The 10,898-nt window shown below is 39.7% G+C and overlaps 1 protein-coding gene across 6 annotated transcripts in view; it reads left to right on the top strand.

The window, feature by feature from the left end:
- The window catches only part of hdac9b (histone deacetylase 9b), a 36,539-nt gene that overhangs the window by 18,806 nt on the left and 6,835 nt on the right, over positions 1 to 10,898 (top strand). For 4 of the 6 annotated variants that reach the window (XM_032517720.1, XM_032517716.1, XM_032517718.1 and 1 more), the window contains 4 exons: positions 4,890 to 5,131; positions 5,499 to 5,670; positions 6,659 to 6,791; positions 6,908 to 7,029. In XM_032517720.1, the coding sequence (XP_032373611.1) occupies positions 4,961 to 5,131; positions 5,499 to 5,670; positions 6,659 to 6,791; positions 6,908 to 7,029 (598 nt within the window). In that variant the 5' untranslated portion in view covers positions 4,890 to 4,960. The remainder of the gene's footprint in view (positions 1 to 4,889; positions 5,132 to 5,498; positions 5,671 to 6,658; positions 6,792 to 6,907; positions 7,030 to 10,898) is intronic. The other 2 variants (XM_032517717.1, XM_032517721.1) reach the window with 1 other exon arrangement.

Here is a 10,898-nt window from a genome sequence, read left to right as displayed (position 1 = left end):
ATAGAATGAATTTTGTTGAGGAAAAGGAACAAGTTTTAAGGTTGTATAATACAGAGAAAGAGAGACTTGAAAGGTAACTCTTTTAAGAAAAAGTGTGAATGTGTAGTGTCAAAAGATCTAAAAATCAAGCAAAGATGGTCGTCAAGTAGACACGAAAGGAAGCACTAGATTGGCTTAATTAGTGTGAAGAAGAGTTCAAGGAGAGAAAGGTAACGTCTCTAAACGTAGAGACGAGAAAGGAAGTGACACTGAGGGTGGTCACGAAAGGTAGCACTAAAATTGACTAATTAGTGTGAAGGTAGTCTCAAGTGGGTTAGGGTTAGGTTTTATCTGTCCTAATGTTTTTATTTTTAACTGTTTATACCTGTTTTTTTTATCTGTTTTTTTTTTTTTTTTTAACTGATTTTGTGTAAAGCACTTTGAATTGCCTTGTTGCTGAAATGTGCTATACAAATAAAGCTGCCTTGCCTTGCCTAGTTATTTGTAGTTATTTATGAGTTCTCATTAAAATAAAATGTGTAAAAATACAAATTTAACATATGAATCTTAAAGACCTTTTGAACAAAAACACATAAAAAAAAAAATATCAGGGTTGCCAGGATCATGTGACTTTGTACTCTGCTTTCCCATAGCCAAGAGTGGAATACTTCTCTTTACACTACAGTATAGTTGCCACTATAAGGCTTAGTTTAATCACAGCAAACTTTGCAAAATCCTGAACAGCTCCAACTGTTTCTTGTAGATTTTACCATAAACTCTATGTCACACCCAAGTTGGAGAAATTCTCAGACATACATTCGTTTCCTGTTCAGAAATACCCCCAGAATGGCCACAACCCTAATCTCACAAATTGTTAACAAAAACAACCCAAATGGTAACAAGTCACTCAGTTGACTTCAGTATTTATTTCAACCAACAATAATGATAATTTCCCCTTTTCATTGCTTAATCAATGAACCATTTTGTGGAAACCCAAACTTTGTTGACCAATAAGGTAGCATTCTACACAGGCAGAACTATATTTCTTTACTATCTCATCCTCCACGGGCCCTGCAGGATCATGTGACTTTGTACTCTGGTTTCCCATAGCCAAGAGTGGAATACTTCTCTTTACACTACAATATAGTCGTCACTATAAGGATTAGTTTAATCACGGCAAACTTTGCAAAATTCTGAACAGCTCCAACTGGTGCTTGTAGATTTTACCATGAAATTTATGTCACACCTGCGTTGGAGAAATTCTCAGAAATATATTTGTTTCCTGTTCAGAAATACCCCCAGAGTGGCCACAACCCTAATCTCACAAATTGTTAACAAAACATCCCAAAAGGCACCAAGTTAATTAATTTCCTTTCAATATTTGTTTCAGCCAACAATGATAAAAATGTCTCCTTTTTGGCGCTTCATTGTTTAGGAAACGTTCATCAGAACAGTCAAATCACTGTCTAATCAAGTCATTTCATTTTGATCTTACCCTTGCTGACTGATATACAGTTTCAACAAAAATCAACTTAAGTATAAGAAATGAGCAAGTTGTGAGCGAGTTGTGCTTTTTTTTTTCTTCTATTTTTGATCAAATCTGAATACTGAACAGACAGTACCTCAATGTGCAGACTAACTTGTAAAGGTGTGAGAATAGTTGCCCCATTTATTTTTAGCGGGAAATGTTTACAATGTTAACTCCGTTCTCACGTTTGTTAATATGGTAGTTGGGACAAAAAGATTACAATGAAATGTCAAGGTGTTTTTTAAAACTAAAAGTACAAAATGAACCGGCACAATAACTTATTCTGATGTTTAACTACATGTATCTATGTATTTTAGACTCCTCACATAATAGTAATGTCACTGTCGATGTGTGTCTATTCTCTCTCCAGGGTGGGATGCCTGCTAATGTGGCCTGAGGCAAAAAAAGACAGCCATCCAACATCTCAAATTAAGGCTGTGATTGTCACTCTAACCACCACCAAGGCTAATGAGAGGCAGATCGGTTATAGAAAATAAACACTTTGGGGACACTGGTGGTGCAACGCTGCAGTGGGAGTGTGGTCACAGGCTATGAGTCACCCTATCCCCCCTCGGCAGGCCATCCACAGGGAGGAATTTGGGCATGGTGCAGGGTACTTGTCGCTGCCTTGTGCTAAAAACAAATTTGGGACCTGTCATTCATAAATCTCTTGTGTAGTAGTGCCTAGAGACACTTCTGTGCACTTTCCACCAATTAGGAAAAACCTCTCTTTACCCGGAAAAAAATATTCCTATCAATGGTCATGATCGCTAATGGCGACAACTGAACAAGAAGTGGCAGGCACTTCTGTGCGAGTGATTATTTCAAAAGTGACCTGAAAGTTACATAAAGGCAACACTGCGCTTTTATTTTTGCCCGTGTTAAATTGAGCAGGCGGCCTCGCAACTGTGACAGTCTTTCGCACATTGTCTATATTAAGACCCTGCTCAGAAAAGCATTTATATTTAGCCCTAGTCACTGGTGGTTCCGTATTCTCCTCTGCTTTAGGAGTATTTTTGTAATATAGAAACAGCAGATTTTAGTCTTGGGTGGTTCCAGGGTGTATTTGACTTAAACATGTAATCTATAAATTTGTGGCAGTAGATACGTGTGCCTGTGTCCGTGGTTGAGTAAAGTACAGAGGCATATTTTGACCTTTTCTCTGTTTCAATCAGCACAGAGAATAATGTCAATCATGTAGAATGTAAGATGTAAATTAATCATCAGTAAGAGGCTTCAGCAGAGCTTCAACAATGCCTACCTACCTTTAGGACCTTATTATGTTGCCTCAACATTGTCATTCCATCCAGCATTATTCTTGTCGACACATTGGACAGACATTGACAAGAGTAGAACAGACACATGAGGCTGTTGTGGTTTCCTCAAGAGCCATTTCAGACAGCGTTGGTTATCAAAGGTATCTTATGATTTCACACTCTTCCTCCCCCCCCTCCCACTTCCCATCCTGTTAAACCAATGTCTGAGATTTTCTGATGGAGGCTCAGCTTGATGTGCTGATCAAAGTGAAGATCCTTAATGCCAGTCACAGTGAGAGTACAGAATGAAATATGAGATTAATTAGATATCTCAGTGGTGAATTCTCCCAGGCAGCAGGTGTTTTTTGTTGCTATATTTAGGTCCATTAGGCAAAAGTAGCACTAGCACTGTCTGACTCCCTGAGCCCTTCAAAGGTTCACAGGTTCTCATCTGCCCCTGTAACAGCGCCTGCTACAGAAGAGTCCTTTGTCAAGTACTTACAAGCTAAGATTAAAATTCCCTGTCAGGAGAGAAGGGTCTGTTCTACAGGTGCCTGTTCTATGCGCCTGCCGAGCCATTGCCCTCTTCTGTCATTTCATGGGAGCTGTTTTTAGAACACTGAAAGAAAAATGACAGTACGGGAGTCCCCTCTAGCTGTTTTCCCTCTTTGAGCATGTTTTAAGACAAGTTGTCATTTAGCCACTGAATTATAGCTGTGTGTCTGTGTGTGTGTCTGTCTGTGTGTGTGTGTGCGTGCGTGCGTGTGTGTGTGTATGTATATGTGTGTGTTTGTTGGAGGGTTTTGTAACGCTTTCCTTCTGTCTCTCTGCTGGGGACTCCTTTCTTATATAAGAGCTGAAAAGCTGATATAATAGTCAACATGTCACATTGCCACTGTAGGCAGGAGAAGACATGCAGTGAGACTTGATATCTGCAGGATGGGGAGACATAATTACGTCGACAGCGTTGCCATGGCAGCGGCAAGTTAGGGTGGTGGATACTAGGGTGTGGGGGTTGTCACCGACCAGGATTGCGCCACTTGCTTTTATGTTTCTATTTATAATCATTACCGCCGCATACACATGGAATGGTGGCAATGAAAAAGAGGCTACATGACAAAACAAATGGGCGCCGCTGAGCTTCACAGCATCAGTGAAGAAGAGGGCACTGCTTCTTAATTGATGGCTACTGTAGATTCATGCTGCTTCTTTTTGCAGGTTTAGGCTCTTCATTATAGTTTATGAGAATAAATGCAGGACAGGACAACCACAAGGTTATTTATGTGAACATATAAACTGTAACATGTTAGTGTTCTCATGCTTCCAAAGAACAGGTGGTGTAGGAATATTGCTTGTATTTGTTCCTTTAAATGTGACCCTTGAGAAGAATATAGCAATGAATGCACTTAATATATCTCACTCCAGCCACTGGAATTTTGAGTAGGTTTGAGTCTTTCTCTGGTCTCAAAATGGAAGAGACATTAGACAGCCTGGACATTGCGTACCCTTCCTTGAATGTCACATTATGATCAGCATAACTAACATGTAAGAGATGGAACGATCACAGGAACACAAATTCACAAACGTATGTGGGTTCCAGGCTCACAAACTACTTTTCCTTAAATAATTTATGTTAACAAGGGATACTGTATCTGCATGCTTTTTTGGTAGAGACTGGGAGGAGGACTCCCTTTATTTATTCATCAAACAGTAGGAAGATAGGATTTATGTAAATACTTTAAATGACCCCTTCAACATTTCGTGCCAAATGTCCATTGAGTCTGTTACACAGCTGCTCCCAGTAGACCATGATGACCAGTAGACCAGATGTGATCTCATGTTTGTTTATAGAAACTTTATAATTGCCGGTTTTTGAGGATCACAAGAGACAGAATTGTGCTCCTCATTTCTAACCTTTCTTTTTATTTTTGCTCATTCTATATTTTGTAATTTTTTAAATTCCATGTCTCTATTTTTAAGAATCCTTATTGTCCTGCCGCCTTAACTCTGAACAACATGTTTTGTTCTGCAGCAACATACACCAATACTTTCCACAGCCAGCTCTGCTTGCATGAATTAAATGGACTGACACATCTCTTTTTCTCTTTCCCCTCTGCGGGCCACAGTGGACATTAAACCAGAAGTGCCATTGGCTGTGGAGTCCTTATCTCCGTTGGACCTGCGTACAGATCTGAGGATGTTGGGTTCAGGCTCGGACCCGGGACTGTGGGAAAGGCAGCTGCAGCAGGAGCTGCTCCTCATTCAGAAGCAGCAGCAAATCCAGAAGCAACTACTAATCAGCGAGTTCCAGAAGCAGCATGAGAAGCTGACCCGTCAGCACCAGGCTCAGCTCCAGGAGCACCTCAAGGTCAGCATTGCAATGAACAGTTATATGGAGGACAGCACAGCATTGCACACAGTGGCTCACCGCAGCTCCACAGTTTACAAAACAGCAGAGCATAACACAGCTTGGTATACTGCAGATCAGTAGAAAACATTATATCTCAGGACAACATTAAAGAGTGCCGAAATTAAGAAACAACTCAGCACAGCAGGGCACGGTGTTCAGCAATACATGACAGAACAGTGTGAGTTTTGTTTTTAGTATAGAAAAGTCCATCACAGCAAAATAGAAAACCACAGAAGCTCACATAAGCCACTGTTGTTTAAAAAAATAAAAAAGTATTTGTCAGTGTGCTCTCTTCATGCTGACTTGAGGCCTGCATGTTTTTCAGCTCCAGCACGAGCTCCAGGCCATGAAACAGCAGCAGGAACTTGCTGAAAAGGAGCGTCGTCTGGAGCGGCAGCAGCAGCAGCAGAACCAGCAGGAGAAGGAACAGGAGAGGCATCGGCGAGAGCAGCATGTTTCTTGCCTGATCCTTAGGGGCAAGGAGCGCTCCCGAGAGAGTAAGAACTTGACACCGTATAATATATATTTTTGATTTTATTTGCTAAGGTTTTGAAATATCCAGCAGTGAGGCAAATGAGGTTAAATATTGTACCATTTTTCTTGTGTAACAGCAAATGCAGATAGCTCAAAAGTTGATGTATGTGAAACCACAACTATCTGCAAGTACTGTAATTAAGTGATAAAATGTGTTTTTATTTGTTTGGTGAAGCAACTGTGTAAGACAAACTCCTCTTACTTACCAGGACTAAGGCCACTGACAGTGGGATGATATTCAGCAGCATAGGAGTAAAGTTAAACTTTCGATTCAATAGTTCTCTAAGCTAGCTCTGTTAGCTGTCCTGGAACATTCCTGACAACAAGGCAAATTGCAAAGTAAAAGGAATGTAGTCATCAGATAAAGAGAAATATCCAACAATATAATAATGATGATAACATGACACTTAACCAGTATTCAACTGGTGATGATGACATCAGGTTTTCAGTAACATTTAAGGTTAGAGTTTAGGAGAAAATGTCTTTCAATAGCACGATGAAAATAGCTTCAGATATTGTATTTCATTTCTGTTTTTACCTTATAGCTAATAATAGACAAGATGTATGACTTTGTCAAGTCAGGTAATTTGAAGCTGTGACCTGCAACTGTAACCCTCAAATGGGAAAGAACATCTCTCTGCAGTATCCCTTTAGCAGCTTGAAACTAATAGTGCTCTTAGACCACTAGGGGGAGATCTTCCTACATAAGTTGTGGCTGTTCTGGAAGATGGTGTAAACTGAATCGGAAGAAAAAGAAAGAGAGAAAAACAGAATGTATGTACTTCAAGACAGTTTTGAATTCCAGCAGTAAGTTACATGTGATGCAGGAAAGTGAAGGGAATCTGTTAGAATAGGGTTACGGTTTGATTTGAACTCTAATGTTATGTAGGCAATAATATATCATGAGTCATAGCCCTAGGGTAACCCCAATCCCGTTGGTTCCGTCTATTGGTCTCACAGGTGCAGTGGCAAGTACAGAGGTCAAGCAGAAACTCCAAGAGTTTCTGTTGAGCAAATCAGCAAAGGACCCTGGCAGCAATGGCGTCAATCATTCTTTCATCCATCACCCAAAGCTCTGGTACACGTAAGTATTTCCTTTTGTTTTACCCAGGGAGAGTGTTATACAAATACAGATACTATATTTAAAGCACATAGAAAGATAATCTACATCATACTTTTGATGTATTTTTGTGTGATTAGGTCCTCTCACCACACATCACTGGACCAAAGCTCTCCACCTCTGGGCGGCACATCCCCCACCTGCCATTATACTCTGCCATCACCCATAGAGAGCAAAGATGACTTCCCCTTGAGAAAGACAGGTTTGTTAATTTGCGCACACATATACAGCACAGGCAAAAAAATGCAAATACACATACAGTATATACACGCATACGTAAGTTGACACACACCTAGTTAAAAGATGTCAGTGTAAGTTTTAAGATGTTTCCTTGTACTTTTCCAGTTACTATGCTGGGTTATAAATACAGTGAGTGTCTTTTTGACCTTTGTCAATCAAGAGGTTGGTGTACCCATGGAGTATATCCTGAGGTTCCTGATGACCTGCTAATAACATCAGTTAGGCTCATTATGGCCCCAGACCCCTGTCTTCATCCCTCCAGGGCTCAACACAAAACTTTCATCAGAGGTGGAGCATGCCAGAAAAGTAACTTAAACTCTTCCTTATTCCTATTTGGATTATTCTAAATCACACAGGCACCAACGCAGTTTAATTACATGTTTTGACTTCATAAGTTTACATTTTTACTAGTGTTATGTGTTCTGAAATTACCATGCCATTTTGTAAACGGAACTACATTTGTCCCTATGTTACAATAATAAACCAAGTTCCAAGGCCTCTTTGAGCTGTTTAGCGGTAAATGGGATAATTAAAGCAGATTAATTTCTCCTGAGTTATAGGCTTTAAAAGCTATTTTGAAAAGACACAAGTTCCCACCAAAAAGCAGTTTAGGTTTGTTGGTTTAAAGTTTCAGCAACCCTTTGGGGATGGTTGTATAAATAAGAATAGTTCCTGCTTCTTGGTTTGCCCGAGCACAAGCTTGCCAAGCTGAAAACTTCATAATTCTTCAATGAGGTCACCAAATTACATTATGTTCTTTTCCCTTCTGTGTCTCTTTTAATTACATTGGAAAACCGTTATACTTGTTGAGTTATTTAAATGAAGGCCTGTCATGTTGTTTATATACACAATTTAGAGATCAGGCAAAGGGATTTTATCTTGTAAAATCAAGTCACTTCATAGCAAAAATAAATGTTGGTAAGGTAAATAAAAGCTTTGAGAGCTATTGTAATCTCTTTGAACAGAGAAAATTTGAACACAGAAAGACCTCTTGTAAATATATATTTACATCTCTGGGATTTGCCTTCAGACCCATAATGTAAGAGAGTGTAATAACTAGTTGAAGACAGTTTTCTTAAATAACAGAGAGAGCGTTTATGGTAGCATTATTTGCCTTTTTACTGTGAAAACAAAAAGGCAGGTTTAAACAAATACCTGGCCAGATTGAATTTCAGTCTCTGCTGCTAAAATAGTTTCATCCTTTAATTCAATGTTTAATCATCTCCCGTTTGCTGTTCCTGCCTCTCTTGTACTGATAGAACTCTTTCTTGCTCTTCAGATTCCTAAATCTATATGTGGTCATTTCCTGCTTAGGCCTTCCTCCCCCACTTCCTGTCTGTCTTTATTAAAGTCCTCTCAAGGCTTGGTACCCGAGGGGGCACACAAAGGTAGTGTTGTTCCCTGAGCCACTACCTGTCACTGATAGCTGATTGGCAGGTGTTGCTGAGTTAAGACGGGCACAGGCAGGATGAAACCTTGACAAGACTGTTTGTTTAAGCAAAGATGGCTCTCTCAAAACAAAGTGGAGATGACTCCAGTGCTTCACGGTAGATTCCCCACTGCTTTTATTTGAGCAGAGGGTTGAACACAATCTTTTTCTGGTTGAGGTTCACAATGAGGTTCATCATGTGCATGTAATGTATATATTAATGTAACATTTGGTTGCTTTGTGGTCAATATCTTTTAAAACTGAATGGAAATGTATCTTCTATCCATTTGAGGCACATTGTTTAGTACGTACAGGTATAGACATTCTAATAATCCGTAGAGACAACTGTTTCAACTATGGATCAGTAAGGTCTGTAAGTATCCTATTAATGATTATATCATCCTTAAAAACACAGAATAGCTGTTATGCCCTTGGCTGGGTTTCACCCGTAATTAACTTGTTTACTCGGTGTATATCCTTGTTGTTTCAGTTCCAGGTCCTAGAATAGTTTGGACCGAGGGCACGCAATAGTCTGTGGCAAGAATACTTGCAGCTTAGCAGTAAGAAGTGCAATACCCTCTCTGGTCTTCCTGACCCAATTACCAAATGTGTTCCTTCAGCAGGTGCAGAAAAGAACTTACAACTTCTATTATAAAATAATCTTACAAAGGTAAAACTGTAAAGCTCAAAGCATATCAAAGTAAATTGCATGTGGAAATATTATCTGATGTTGTATATCAGAAACATAAATGGAAGAATTTTACTTGCTGATCTTCGACAAAGAATATCTGAACTCTGAGTGTTTGTAACCTACCTTTGGTTTATGTTGGTATAGGAACAGCAAATACAAAGCATTAATTAATCATTTTCAGCATCACTTTAAACCAGAAAGTCAGGTTAAATGCAAAGCAGGCCTCATTATGTACAGAACACACACCTCAGCTTTCCACACAGCCATCTGTCCAGTTCCAGGCTCTAATGGACATGGGCAATCACAGCGGCAGCATAGGTAAATTTCTAATTAATCGGAGATAGCACATCTCTTGCACAGCCCCTAGCCCTGCAGCACCACCACTTTCAAATATAATAAGGTGATTGATTTGATTTGATTTGATTTGATTTGACTATATGTTTTAGTTAACTGAGAAGCCAGAGCAGAAGTGACCCAGGTGTTCAGTGTACTGTATGTGCATTGGAGCTGCCTTCTTTGCCTCCTGTTGCACAGCGCATCAGGGTATTTTTTTCTCATGGAGACCAGTGAGAAAGTGTTTGTTCCCGTGGCAACCAATTGGGATGCCTAGCTTGGTGGCAGCAGTGTGTAAAAATAGAAAGCAATCAAGGCAGCAGGGCGTGAAGCAGATTCATATGACTCCCACTAGCATTTTCTCTCCATTTATCTCTCCTGCCTCCTTTCTTCCTCCCTCGCTCTCTTTCATTCTACCTCACACCCACAGGATTAGAGGTCTGTGCCACGTATTAGGGAAGAGGGTTTTGCTGCTTTTGACAAAAGCCAGAAATAGCAGCATCTGGCCCACTCTCCTAGCTGTGCCCCCATCACCGCTCCCTCTCCTCCTCCCTGCAGTGCTCCCACATCAGAGCCCCACTTCCCTATGGATAGCTGCATGTTGTACACATCTCAAAAGACCTATTTAATTATTGATCTGAACTAAATAATTGAAACAGGTCGGCTATTGTGTAACCGGTTTACATAACTTCAATACAGCTTGGTGCCCTGGCTTTCAGTCAAAAGACCAGCTTATCTATTCTGCTTGTTTATTTGAGTGTGTAAAGCATGTTGTGGGATTCTCTGTCCACGGGGTTGATGAGAAGTCCATATGAGATGTGTTGACCTAGTGAGTCACTGTCACTGTGATTAGACTTGAGCACAACTCAACAGTCAGGCACAAACACATTTACTTGTATTTATATAACAGATGCTTACATTATTAAAAATATTTCCTTGCATAAAATCAACCTCCACATCCCATTTTTTGCATTATATAATGTTTATATAATAGTTTCTAATATTTTTATACATCTGTGCCACACACATTTTTCAGACTAGTTTACAAATTTGTGACTAATGATAATGGTGATCGGCAATCATCAGTTGTGTAATAGTGTCAGTGTGGAGTATGGCGTTTCTGGAGATGAACACCTTTGCAATGTTTAGGTAAAAATGATTTAATAATCTAAAGTGAAACAAAATGCTACTTTTTGACAAATATCATTAAATCCATCGTTAATACCAGTTTGAAAAAAGTTTGAAAACAATATGTCTATTATGAAGAATATTACATCAGCATTTCTATCAACTGATGGACTAGATTTGTAAGTCTGGATCAGTTCAGGCCAAGCTCTGTGTGTGCGTGTGTGTGTGTGTGTTTGTGTGTGTGTGTGTG

The sequence above is a fragment of the Etheostoma spectabile genome, chromosome 6 (assembly GCF_008692095.1).
Source record: "Etheostoma spectabile isolate EspeVRDwgs_2016 chromosome 6, UIUC_Espe_1.0, whole genome shotgun sequence".
In the NCBI taxonomy this organism is placed as follows: Eukaryota; Metazoa; Chordata; class Actinopteri; order Perciformes; family Percidae; genus Etheostoma; species Etheostoma spectabile.
Note: the sequence above shows the minus strand (reverse complement) of the source record. Positions and strands in the feature narration are given on the sequence as shown.